Source organism: Oryzias latipes, chromosome 11, assembly GCF_053564925.1.
Source record: "Oryzias latipes strain Hd-rR chromosome 11, Olatipes_Hd-rR_3.1".
Lineage (NCBI taxonomy): Eukaryota > Metazoa > Chordata > Actinopteri > Beloniformes > Adrianichthyidae > Oryzias > Oryzias latipes.
Window position 1 is genome coordinate 9,102,026 of NC_136247.1, and position 13,868 is coordinate 9,115,893.

At 43.9% G+C, this 13,868-nt stretch overlaps 1 protein-coding gene across 1 annotated transcript in view; it reads right to left on the reverse strand.

Annotated features, from left to right (window-relative positions):
• Positions 1–13,868, reverse strand: part of epha10 (EPH receptor A10) — a 130,611-nt gene that overhangs the window by 83,363 nt on the left and 33,380 nt on the right. Inside the window, exons 2-3 of the mRNA XM_011481140.4 lie at positions 3,002–3,066; positions 1,071–1,743 (exon numbers count right to left, since the gene is read on the reverse strand). Coding sequence (XP_011479442.1) covers positions 1,071–1,743; positions 3,002–3,066 — 738 coding nt within the window. The remainder of the gene's footprint in view (positions 1–1,070; positions 1,744–3,001; positions 3,067–13,868) is intronic.

The window sequence follows — 13,868 nt, forward strand, 5'->3', positions numbered from 1 at the left end:
GATGGATTTATCGACCCCCGGCAATCTAAACATCTCAGCTCAAAAATTCTGCTCATTGGAGCTAATGTAACCTGTTCACTAACCCACTCCAATGAAAATCCTGTTTTTAACATGTTCTTGTGACATTTTTCTAATGATTATTTGAGAGCATCAAGATTAAAATGGCATTTGTAATTTCATACACGCAGACAAAAATTTTTTTTAAAAATGAGTATTTGTAACGTAGAAAATAAACTAGGTGAACCATAAGCTCCCTACTCCAGTTCACTCTACAACAGATGAGAGGAAGGGAGGCGGGGTTGCTCCTTTCCAAAGGTCCCGCCCACAACTCAGAGGTACATTTCTAATGAGCTACTGCCGCTCTGTAGAAACTATGTCCTAGAAAACAACACAGGTTTATTAATTTAGGCTGCAACAGCATCAATCTAATTTAAAAGACATTCTTTGGTTAATTTAGAATTGGAACACTTTAAAAATGATCAAAACATCAACAAAGTGGGACTTCACGTAATAAAGAAAGTTGTGTTACTGCTAGACCTCCTTTTATGGCTGAAAATATGACATAAAATTAGCAGCCGGTTTTGGCTCCTGTATGAGGGAAAAAAGGTGGAGACAGACGTTAGCTAAACTTTACATTCTAACAGGGGGAAATTCCCCTCTGAGTTGTGGGTGGGACTGTTGGCGCAGAGAAATCCCACCCTCCTTCACCATCACTGCCTAAGTTGTTCTTTTATACTGAATTGCCACTCGATTTTGTTCTGGATCTGGATCTAAAGATCTGGGTTTTAATGCTTGTTTTTTTTTTTATATTTATTTAGTTGGATGTTTTGCGTTCCTGTTCTGTTCAGGTGAAATCAAGTAAAATTGGCTTTTTAGTCACGCTTCATAATGTCGTTCTGTTTGTCTGCTCCAACCTCCAGACGTCCCACTCCTGAGAAAAATGACCAGCTCCCCTCCCTTTGATCTCACTCAGGTTACTTTTTATGTCTCCTAAAGACTGTAAATGTAAACAGGCCACATGCTGTCACAGTTCGTATAATCCATCCATCCATCCATCCCGCATCTCCTACCTTCACAGCTGCTGTGCCCCTCCTCATATCCGGCGCTACAGCTGCACTTCCCGATGGGCACCAGCCACTCCCCCTCTGCGCTGCAGTGCATCCTGGGAGGGCTGTCTGTGTCCACCTCGGAGTTGTTCACGCACGAGCCGCGCACCTCAACCAGGGTGGCGAAAGCGGCCTCGGCCACTGTGTCGGGGAACACGGCCAGGTTTTGGACGGTGGCAAGGCAGCGTTTGTAGTAAACCCTCACAGCCACTAGGGCCACGCAGGCGCCCACGTCCTGGAAGGCCAGATGGAAGCCCTTCCGGTTCAGGTGGCCGATCTCGCGAACTTCCGTGTTCAGCTTCATCTTCCTCTCACCCAGGTCACCCTGCGTGAAGCTCTCATCCGCTGCGATGGTGTCAATCTTGGTGTAGCGATCCTCTTGGGTCACACCGCCAAGGTCCCGGTCCGACTCCACATACAGGAGGTTGAAGGTCTCTTTGCAGGTGCCCGCCACTCCAGGGATGCTGTTACAGTCCCGCAGGGTGAACTGGAGCTCCACAAAAATGCGCTGGCCCCCACGGCGAGCGACCCAGCCCGTCTGCAGCCAGTTGTTCTGCTGCGTGGGCTCCATCACGTTACACACCTGGTAAGTCCTGATGGGCTTGTATTTCTCATCCACGCCGCTTATCTCCTCCCACTGACAGACATAGTCAACACCAGAAGAAGAGAAACAAAAAGAACACAGTGATGAAAATGACAACATCGTCTGCATATTACTGAGTTTTTCTATTTACATTAAATTTCCTTTTTTAGTTGATGTTGGCCTTTTTTTTATCTTAACCAATGAAAATCAAGTACTGGCCTCTCTTGAAACCTCAGTCTTTGCCTCTTCCCTTCTCTTTAACTGCACAGATAATGCATCTTCACAAACATATTGCCCACTGAGTGGGGAAAAAAAGTATTTGTTAGTCACAGATTTTGGAAGTTGTCCAACTCTAAAAAGGTAAACCTCATTATTTTGTATTGCAACCCTGGTTGGCAAGGACAGAGGTCAAATGTTTCTTCTAGGTCTTCACTTCTGTAGCAGCTATTTTGATAATTTTCTCTATAGCTGTGATGTTTTGAGGCTGTTGCTAGGCAACGCAGACTTTCAACTTCTACAGATTCTCCATCGGATTGAGGTCTGGAGACTGGTTTTCCCACTTAAAGAGTTTCATTTTGGTCTCATCTGCCGTCATGATATTCTTCCAGTCCTCCTCTGAATCATCCAGATGGTCTCTGGAGAACTTCAGACGGGTCTGGACATGTGCTGGCTTAAGCAGGGGGATCTCTGGGTGATGAGAATTACGTAGACTGTTACTACAGTAACCTTTGTTACTCTGTCTTGATCATTGGCCAGTTACCCCATGTAGTTTTGGGCTGTTTCTTCACTGTTATCATTTGTACCCAGCAGATGAGATCTTGCATGGAGCTCCAGGTGAAGGGAGATCATCAGAGATCTTGATTTCTTTCATTTTCCAATATCTTCTCTCCAAGTTGATCATTTATTGCTGATTGATTCATCAGAGTCTTGTTCAAGTGTACAATCTTGTCCCTGGTGTCCTCTGACAGCTCTTTGGTCTTGTTCATGGTGGAGATTTTACATTCCGACTGTTTAAGGGTGTGGACAGGTGTCTTTTTTATAGAAAACCAGTTCAAACCGGTGTCATTAATAGAAGTAAAGGATAAAAGAGGTTCTATGAGGGACAGAGTTCTAGCTTGTTTAAAGCAGCTAAATACTTATATACTATCCTACTTACTTCTGCTAAATAAATTGTGTAAAGGTGAATAGGTTTGACTAAACCACTTTCAGTCTTCCAGGAAGGTAGAAAAGTGTTGTGCAAGTATACAGCAATTACCATTTACCATTCCTTATAGTATGCAGGTTTTCCTCAAAAACAGGCAAACACACTTACGCCATTGGGAGGGTATGACGTCCATCCCAGCTCCGCTTGTGTCTCTTTAGAGTTCAGCAGCACCACTGTAGGAAGAGGAGGGAGAGAAGCAGGCAAGAGGTCACGCTTTAACCCATGTGGTTAAGACAGAAGCAACTTAATCAGACTGTCAGTACCCATCTATCAAGAACTGATGAACTTCAGATGCTGCAGATGCAGAAATGGGTCCAAACTCAATTCCACCTTAACCTTTCGCTACAAAAAGTTACACTGTCACTTTTTCTAGAGCAATTTTTACCTGATATAATATACCCAACAACACGTACTGTCATGGTTTGGGTTTCTTTGTATTGGTTTTTGCTTTCCATCTTGTTTCTGTCATTTTTGAGTTCTGTTTCGCGCTTTATTTTGAAAGGTTTACCATTATGTCATGGTTTTGAGTTTTACCTCCCAAGTTCCAATCTCTCCTGATCATGTTCACCTGTGTCTTGTCAGTGCTGTTTGTATTTAAGTCTTGTCTCTGCCCTTCTCTAGTGCTGGTCCATTACCGTCTCTTCCCTGACCGTCTTCTGCCATCTTTTCATAGTTTACCACAGTGAGTTTTGTTTAGGTTTCCCTGCTCTGCAGCGCTTTTTGTTTGAGAATAAACCCCTTGCCCTGGAACCGTGTGCCTCCCATCTCTGCATTTTGGGTCCTTCATGCTCATCAGCCCCCCCAACCTGACACGTACTTGTCATAAAAAATAGATTAAAGCATGACAACATTTGATAAATTATAGGGTTTTTCTTTTATTTTTAACTGTGGTATGTGTACCATAAAACCCTAAAAACATGCTAAAAAATTACTAAAACATTAGGAATTTAAGAACAAATGTCTAAAAAACAATAAAATGATACTAGAAACGTTGTCTTTGGTCCACCCGTTCCTGGGACATGTGAGACTTCCCTGTTGAAGGCACAGACTCTTAGACACGGGACATATTGAAATTCATGTAAACAGTTTTTTCGGGTGAAGATCGGCGATATAGCTCTAGGGTTAAGGACAACCAAAACCCCGGAAAGCAACAATACAACACCACTGAAAGAATGTAAACAGTTGAACGACACACTTCAGAACCATGGACAGCGACAAAATGGAAACAATTAAAGAACATCAGAACCACGGACAGCGACAATGAAACACCGCTGAAAGAATGTAAACAGTTGAACTGCACATTTCAGGACCACGGACAGCGACACCAAACTCCTGACACCTAAATCAGTGTTCTCTAACCTTTTTCAGGCTGCAGACCAGTTTATGGCGTATACTTATATAGCGCTTTTCTACCTACAAGGACAAAGCGCTTTTACAGTCACCGACCCATTCACCCAGTCACACACACATTCACACCTTGCCTACCACCAGAGGCAAGGTGGGGTTCAGTGTCTTGCCCAAGGACACTTTGACTCATGGGCGTGCAAGGCGGGAATCAAACCTGCAACCTTACGATCATGGGTCGACCACCCTACCGCTGCACCACGGCCGCCTCAGTTTAATGTCAGACAATATTTTCACAGACCGGTCTGAACGGCGACGAAGTTTGCGTTTGATGTTTTTAAGCTTCCAGTTTCTGAAAAACCTATTTTTCCAAGTAAACTGCTACTACAAGAAATTCTGTTTAGAAATATTTGAAAACAATAGTAGATTTTTTTTCTGACGAAGATTTAATGAAACAAAGTTTTTGATTTGTAAATATTTCATTTAAAGACAACATTACAGAATACATTAAAACACTGAGAAGTCAACCCAGACTCCGATTATCTTTCAGGATAAATTAATTTATATTTGTTTTTACATAAATCCTGATTCATTTAACTAAATAGCACAAAGGTCATGAACTAATTCCTATAAACAACATAGAACACAGTTCTCAGACCTCTTTAACACTAATTATCATTCACCTTCTACTTGGCTGTGTTCAGGGTTCTGGATGCTTCTGCAGGACCAAACTCTGATTAATATTAAGGCAGACTCAGATGCAAACATAACCGCCGGAGCTTCAGCAGCATCATTATCCTGATCTGCAGACCTCCAAACATCTGGAGGGGTTTGGAACAGCTGCTTAACCTCCTCGCTCTTGGAGTTACACACTAACTGGACTGAGCTTCGACAGCAGAACCGACTGAAAGTTTGATGGCGGACGTTTAAGAGCATCGGCGAAAAATGTACTTTAGATTTTCCTTACATTTATGAAGAAAATAACTTTAAAAGTTAGGAGTTTAGTTGAATCAACTTCATTGAATTTGTGCGATAAGAATTGAGTGTCGCCGAATCCGAATTAAAACAAAAGGATTTCAAAATAAAAGTCAAAAATATAATGTCAAAAAGATTAATTTAAGATGTCAAAATTATGTTTTGAGATCGTCCTTGAAATGTGATTAAATAATATAAAATGTAATAAAAAGATTTAGATGTCAAGCACAGTAATGACTTCTCTTCTTTTGGAGTATGCAAACGTGAAAAGTACATTTGAGTAATGGATATTTGACGCTCATCTTTGCCTCAAAGTTTTCCGTTTTCATTGATTCGTAAACGTGTGGCTCGTAAAGGAAGCTGGAGGCAAAGGTTCATCTGGCGGCCTCGTGGAGGAGCGCTGTGAAAGTGACTGGTGTGAACATTGTGTTGAGTCAGGAACTGCCATCTGGCTGACTCATGTTCTGACGCAACGATGTGATTGAGTTCCAAAAGAGGAGTCTGACACCCCCCTCCAAAAAAAAACCAAACCCTGTTGGGCGCCGAGTGAACTTTAGACTGAGAAAAGCAATATCTGGAGCTGCTGTATGTTTAAACATTATATTTAGGCTCTGAAGCGGCTTTTGGAGACGATTAGAGAGGAAGGGTCGGGCTGAAGCCGAGAGAAAATTCAATGTCAGAGAAGCCAACATGAAAGGTAAAAGACAAAAGACCAAAAAAAGGTTTCAAAAGACTTTTTCAGAAAGAATCAGAGGATCTGTACTGTGAATGCAGGTGCCTGTAATTGTTGTCTATTGAAACCCTGATGGGCCTGCAGGAGAAATACAGGCAGCTACGTCCGTGTTTCTTTAAACCAGTTTGAAGGTTTTCTGTCCTACATCACTTTGAGAGGGAAAAAACAAAACCAAGGATCAGATTGGAGGATTATTTTATTACTGTCTCAATGAAAAATCACAAGGTTCAGGAGGCCTGAGCGGGCTGCCTCCCACTCCCGCAGTCGCTCTCTGTGTGCTGGCCAGCCAGTCGCCTGGGCGGCCTGTGGAGCGAGTGAGCCCCGCCACCCAGGGTAGCGAGCCCCGCCATTAGGATCCGGCGAAGCCATTGTGGGCGCTCGCTCCAGTTCCATGGACTCTGTGACAGGCTGGGGACCCATCCAGGCTGTACTCCGCCTTGGCCCAACAGTAGCCGGGACAGTTTGCCGGCAACCCCAGTGGGTTAAGAAAATGAATGGAAGTTCAGAAAGGAAGAGATTTGTCTTTCAACCCGCTAATCGATGCCCAAATTGCGCCGAATGAGCTCAGGTAATGTCTGTACATCGATTTAACAGTGAAACTTGACGCCCCTGACGCGCAAATGGCGTTTGGTGTGAACGCGGCTTAAGGCTGTGTCCAAATTCGCCCCCTACTCCCTAACCCTAAGATGATATAGTGCAGGACTATCCAGTGCCCTAGGTTTGAATGTCATTCGGACACATGGTCACTACTTTTTCCTTTTAAAACCTAACTATGATGTCACCTCTTTTCCAAAGCAAAAGAGACCTAATAAACAAAAACATTTTTAGACGACTCTAAATTCTCTGTGTTCTGAAAACAAAAACTTAGCAACTTGGCAGAATCTTCAAGATTTCAAGCCGCTGTCCGTTTTTCTGAAAATCTTTGGCGTGGTCAGGAATGTTCATGGCAGCCGTCAAGCGTCAGGTGGGGATCACGCCATTACAAAATCAGGCGAAAGCTGGGCGGCCACAAGGGCGGTGTCAGCAGCTCTGATTGGACAATGCTAAACTGTCTCCAGATGGCGGCGTTTTGTCAACGGTTACAGACTTGCCGTAGGTCAAAGGACGTGCTTATGTAGGTGTTGCTGGTGACATCTCAGGTGTTAAATGTTTGACTAAAACCCTTTTTGTTAAAATGCCATCTACAGAAAAGGAACAAAAAAAGATCGCCAAAATCCTTAAACCTTTCAAATCTAAACCTTTTTAATTGTTTTATTAAACTGTTTTATTGAGCTTCTCTACTTTCTTTAAGACCAAAAGCTCTTCACACTCAGTCTGGTTTCACCTGTTTACTCGCACACCAATAGTGGCAGAGGCTGACCGCTCCACTACTGTGCCACTGCCAGCCAAAAGCTAAAAGGCTGATGGGTAAAACGTACAGTGGAGCGTCTACGCTACACCATCAGTCGGAAACGGCAACGTGGCATCTTTCAGAACCAATCATCTCCCTTCCTGTCGCACCACAATCAGACATTATTTGAATCTTTAGTACGAACCATTTATTTAAAGTGACTGGAGAAACATAGAAACTAATAGAAGGGCAATGTACATTTTACTGGAATGCAGGGATAAGGAATGAAAAGGCTAAAAAAAATGAACTGGAGGAAGAAAATTTGATTTGGTGCATCTCTAATCCCAAGTCTAACAGGCTTCCAATTCAGAAAAACAGCAGATATAAACCCAGAGTGTGTGTGTGCGCTTCAAGGAATGAAAGAAAACAGAGAGCAGAGTGTGTGTTTGAGCCACAAAATTAAAGCAGCAGAAAGGAAAAAAACTCAGACTGAACCAGAAGAAGAAGAAAAAAAAGACACCAGTTGATTAGAGAGCCTCAGGAACACAGAGAGACTTTATTAAAGTTACTCCTGCTTCTGAAATATTTTTATCCCAATGCGCTGTGAAGCTGCCAGGCACCAGAGAGACAGACGTCTGCAGGAAGAAACCAGGACCAGGAGCAAAGCAAGCTGCTTTTATGCACACAGTTCAGCTCCAGATTATGAGATGAAGATTAGCAATGAGTGACCAGACAAAAATCCACGTCTGTTTAGGGGGTTAGGACCATAAACGCAGCAAAGGAAGCATCTTTGTTCTAATTTTCTGGAGTATTAAAAGCCAAAAAAGAAAAACAAAGATGGGTGATCTTTGTTCTAATCTTTTAAGTGATTTTTGTTGTAATAGTTTTAAGAACTCCAAACAGGCTGGGCACCAATCTGCTTATTAAAACTAGAGGATGATCTGCCAGTAAAAGTTGAAAAGCCACAATGTGTCCGTGTCACAGACATGATCCGTTTTGTTTATGTGCTCGTCGCCATATCGCCAGTCTGTTTTGTCCGTCCTGGTTCCTACTCTAACCCCAACACTAACCCGAAGCCTAAACAGCTTATCCACAGACATCCAATGATGACTAGTATGAACCGTTTGTTTGTTTGCTTGTGAGTCAATACCGACAACAATGTTGAGCACAGTGTAGTGAAGTCCATTGGTGACCTGCTCACGTTTTGGGTCTGGTAAACTTTAACTTTGCTATAATTTTTTGGAGATAAGGACGCGTCTACAAGTTGCATTACTTGAACACCCTGGTTCATTCTGAGAAAAAACGGTAATAAAATAAAATGATGGATTTGTGTGGAGTTTGTTTGAATCCTAATGAGTACTTGCGATGTTTTTTTAGGTTATTCATGGTGAGTTACTGAGAAACTGCTATTGTTTGTCTGGGGTGATTTGGTGTACTGTCTTGACGGTCCCCGCCTGCCTCTGCAGATTCACATGGCAGCAAACTCCGGCTGTGACTCGTTTTCTGCATCACCACAAACAGAAACAAACGGTTCATACTGGTCAGTAGAGCCACATCCAACCTTTGACTCTGTGATGTTTGTGAATAAAGTTGTAGGAAGAACACAACAGACTAGTGATATCGTGACAAGAACATTAAGAAAACACATCATGTTTATGACATGTTTATTAAACCTTCCGTCTGCTCCTGATTCACAACAAATTCAACACAGAAATGCAATTTGAAGCTTAATTTTCTTTACAGTGGTTCACCATCATGAGAAAAATGTTACCCAAACATGTTAAAAACAATCATCTTCCTCAAAGTGGGTCTTTAAATAGATAACGCCTAACTAGCTAAAACCTGAATAATTGGTATTCTTTGGAATCAAATCAATGAGCTAAACCAAATCTTCTTTCTCTTTCGGCTTTTCCCATCAGGGGTCGCCACAGCGAATCATCCTTTTCCACCTCACTCTATCATGGACATCTTCTACCCTAACATTAGCCAACTTCATGTCCTCTGTTAAGACATCCAAATATCTCCTCTTTGGTCGTCCTCTTGCCCTCCGGCCAGGCAGCTCCATCTCCAACATCCTTCTACCAATATATCCACTATCCCTCCTCTGAACATGTCCAAACCATCTCAGTCTGGCTTCTCTGACTTTGTCGCTAACACAGGCAACATGAGCCGTCCCTCTGATGTACTCGTTCCTTATCCTGTCTAACCTGGTCACTCCTAAGGAGAACCTCAACATCTTCATCTCTGCTACTTCCATCTCAGCCTCTTGTCTCTGTCTCACTGCTACCGTCTCTAACCCATAGAGCAGAGCTGGTCTCACCACTGTCTTGTACACCTTTCCTTTGAGTCTTGCTGACACTCTTCTGTCACACAACACTCCTGACACTTTCCTCCAACCGCTCCAACCTGCCTGCACTCGCCTCTTCACCTCTTTTCCACAATCCCCATCACACTGAACTGTTGACCCCAAGTACTTAAACTCCTGCACCTTCTTCACCTCAGTCCCCTGTAACCTAACGCTTCTACCTTGATCCCTCTCGTTCAGACACATGTATTCTGTCTTACTACGACTGACCTTCATACCTCTTCTTTCCAGAGCAAACCTCCACCTCTCTAGCTGTTCCTCCACCTGCTCTCTACTCTCACTGCAAATTACAATGTCATCCGCAAACATCATTGTCCAGGGAGATTCCTGTCTTACCTTGTCTGTCAGCCTGTCCATCAGCATAGCAAACAAAAAAGGACTCAAAGCTGATCCTTGGTGTAGTCCCACCTCCACCTTGAACTCCTCTGTCTGACCTACAGCACATCTCACCACCGTCATACTTCTCTCATACATGTCCTGAACTACTCTGACATACTTCTCTGCCACTCCAGACGACCTCATACAGTACCACAGCTCCTCCCTCGGCACCCTGTCATACGCCTTCTCTAAATCTACGAACACACAATGCAGCTCCTTCTGACCTTCTCTGTACTTTTCCATCAACATTCTCAAAGCAAAAATGGCATCAGTGGTGCTCTTACGGGGCATGAAACCATACTGCTGCTCACAGATCTCCACCTTCTTCCTAAGCCTGGCTTCCACTACTCTTTCCCACAGCTTCATTGTGTGGCTCATCAACTTTATTCCTCTATAGTTGCTGCAGCTCTGCGTGTCACCCTTGTTTTTAAAGATCGGGACCAGAACGCTTCTCCTCCATTCCTCAGGCATCTTCTCACTCTCTAAAATCCTATTGAACAACCTTGTTAGAAATTCCACTGCTGTCTCTCCTAGGCACTTCCATACCTCCACAGGTACGTCATCAGGACCAACGGCCTTTCCGCTCTTCATCCTTTTCAGAGCCTTCCTAACCTCATCCTTTCCAATCTCTGCTACTTCCTGCTCCACAACAACCACATCTTCCTCCCTTCTTTCCCTCTCATTTTCCTCGTTCATCAGCTCCTCAAAATACTCCTTCCATCTTTTCTGTACACTCTCCTGGGTTGTTAGCACCTTTCCATCTCTGTCCTTAATCACCCTTATCTGTTGCACGTCCTTCCCATCTCTGTCTCTCTGTCTGGCTAGCCTGTACAAGTCCTTTTCTCCTTCCTTTGTGTCTAACCTGTCATATAGCTCATCGTAAGCTTTCTGTTTGGCCTTTGCCACCTCTCTCTTCACTCTACGCTGCGCTTCCTTGTACTCCTGTCTACCTTCCTCAGTCCTTTCTACATCCCACTTCCTTTTAGCCAACCTCTTCCTCTGGACGCATTCCTGTACTTCCTCATTCCACCACCAAGTCTCTTTACCGTCTTTCCTCTTTCCAGATGACACACCTAGCACCTTCCTACCTGTTTCCCTGATAATCTCTGCTGTAGTTTCCCAGTCCTCTGGAAGCTCATCCTGACCACCCAGGACCTGCCTCAACTTCTGCCTAAATTCCTCACAAGTTTCTTCATTCTGTAGCTTCCACCACTTGGTCTTCTTTTCTGTTTTCCCTCTCTTCTTCTTCCTGACCTCCAGAGTCATTTTACACACCACCATGCGGTGCTGTCTGGCTACACTCTCTCCTACCACCACTTTGCAGTCATTAACCTCTCTCAAATGACCTCGTCTACATAGGATGTAGTCCACCTGAGTACTCCTACCTCCACTTCTGTATGTCACTCTATGTTCCTCTCTCTTCTGGAAGTAAGTGTTGACTACAGCCATTTCCATCCTCTTCGCAAAGTCCACCACCATCTGTCCCTCCAGATTCCTTTCCTTCACACCAAACCTGCCCATCACCTCCTCATCACCTCTGTTGCCCTCACCAACATGCCCATTAAAGTCTGCTCCAATAACAACTCTCTCTCCTCTGGGAAAACTCTCTATGACCTCATCCAACTCACTCCAGAATCTCTCCTTCACTTCTAAGTCACAGCCAACCTGTGGCGCATACCCACTGACTACATTCACCATCACCCCTTCGATTTCTAACTTTAGGCTCATCAACCTGTCTGAGACTCTTTTCACCTCTAGAACACTGTTTACAAACTCCCCCTTCAGAATCACTCCTACCCCGTTTCTCTTCCTATCAACACCATGATAGAACAGTTTGTATCCTCCTCCAATACTACGTGCCTTGCTGCCCTTCCACCTTGTCTCCTGCACACACAGTACATCTACCTTCCTTCTCTCCATCATGTCTGCCAGCTCTCTGCCTTTCCCTGTCATTGTGCCAACGTTAAGAGTCCCTATTCTCAAACCTATGTTCCTGCCTTTTCCCTTCTCTCTCTGGCCACGGACCCTTCTGCCTCCCCTCTTTCTTCCACCAACAGTAGTCAAATTTCCACCGACACCCTGTAGGTTAACAGCATCGGTGGCGGTCGTTGTTAACCCGGGCCTCGACCGATCCGGTATGTCTAAAGTGTTGTGGATGATTCGCATGGTTATTTTGGCAATTTTTACGCCGGATGCCCTTCCTGACGCAACCCTCTCTATTTATCCGGGCTTGGGACCGGCACAGAAGTTACTGGCTTGCAACCCCTGTGGCTAGATTAATGAGCTAAACCAAATGAGATGCTGAAACTAGTCAAGAGTATGCTATAAAACTAGAAATGAACAATGTATTAACGCAAAACGAGATGTACTAAAAAAAAAAAAACAACCTACAAACGTGAGATGCAATGCTAGATAATGACCATCCACGTTGACACCACACGGATTCAGAACATTTTTCTAGCTCCAATCTGTGATGAAGTTGCTGCTGATTAAAGCGGCTTCAGCAACCTGAGCTGCAAAGACGAAAAGGAAGACGTCCAAACTGGGCAGAGTTTCTAAAAACTACCAGAAAAACATCTTTTTTAGGGAAGAAAGTATTTAGCGTTAGGTTGCTTGAGTTGGCTTTTTTCATGAGAACATCACCATCTCAAAGAAAAGTCAATAAAAAAACTCAAAATCTCAAACTCAAAAGTCTCTCAACTCGGAAATCTGATTGCACACAGTCTGCAGCTGCCTCGGCTTTGACAGAGAAGCCGGCAAGCAGATGCCGCCTCCCAGTTAAAGTCACAGATATCCAGAGGAAGTCATGAAATGAGAGAGAGGATGACGAGGAGGAGCGATGAGGAAGGAGGCTGACTCAGAGACGGATGTTTGACTCAGCAGCTGTTTGCATCTTCGAGAGAGCAGCCGGCTGATTAAGTGGGTCACACAGTCTGATCCAGGGACGAGAGGCGGCCGCTCGCCGATGTGGCGGCAGCTCTGAAATTGTCAAATGTGACGCAAACAAGTAACCTTTACCATCAACAAATGCAGACTAACACAGCCAGTGGCAGTTCAGTCTCAACAAACTGAGAATATGTTTTTTATTTTTAAGATTAAAATCCCAAAATGTTCCTTTCCTTCCAGCTTTTCCCTTCAGGGGTCGCCACAGTCAATCAGCTTCCTCCGTCTAACCCCGTCTTCTGCATCCTCTATTCCAGTGTTTCTCAACCAGTGTGCCGCGGCACACTAGTGTGCCATGGCCATGGTCAGAACGGGACAGAGGATGGAAATTAGCCTAGGCTACAATCCTGCATATTTACAGTGTCTCATTACCTTTAGAGTATTCTACACTGTTTGTTGTATGCATTGTCCCTTAAATAAATAAATACAAATACAAATTTACCATCTCCAGGATATTAGCTCTGTTTTCATCCAAACAGGCCCTGATAAAACACAGACTAGTTAGGAATATGAAAAATCGTAAAATACTTTTTTTCTTTGTGTTTATTTGATTCTATTAAAGACATTTTGATAAGAATGATGGTACCGGGATTTAGCTGCAGCTTCAGCTCGGTTTTCTGAAAAGTCCCGCCCCTTTAACTGTCTCCACCAATCATTCTTGGAGGCTTAATCACACGTCATCAGTCTGACCAATCAGAAGTGGTTAAAGTCTTCACTTCCTTGTTCTGATTCTGCTCATAAAGTCTCTCAGTTCCAACAAAAATACCAGCTAAAGCTTGTCTTTAGCGGTGTAGCTTTCCGGTGTCAGACCGTGGAACAACTGGACAAAACAATGAAGCTCAGAGACGCCAGTTTGTCTGCATTCGGCGGCTGTTCGCACTACATCTCCCATGATGCATTGGGTTAA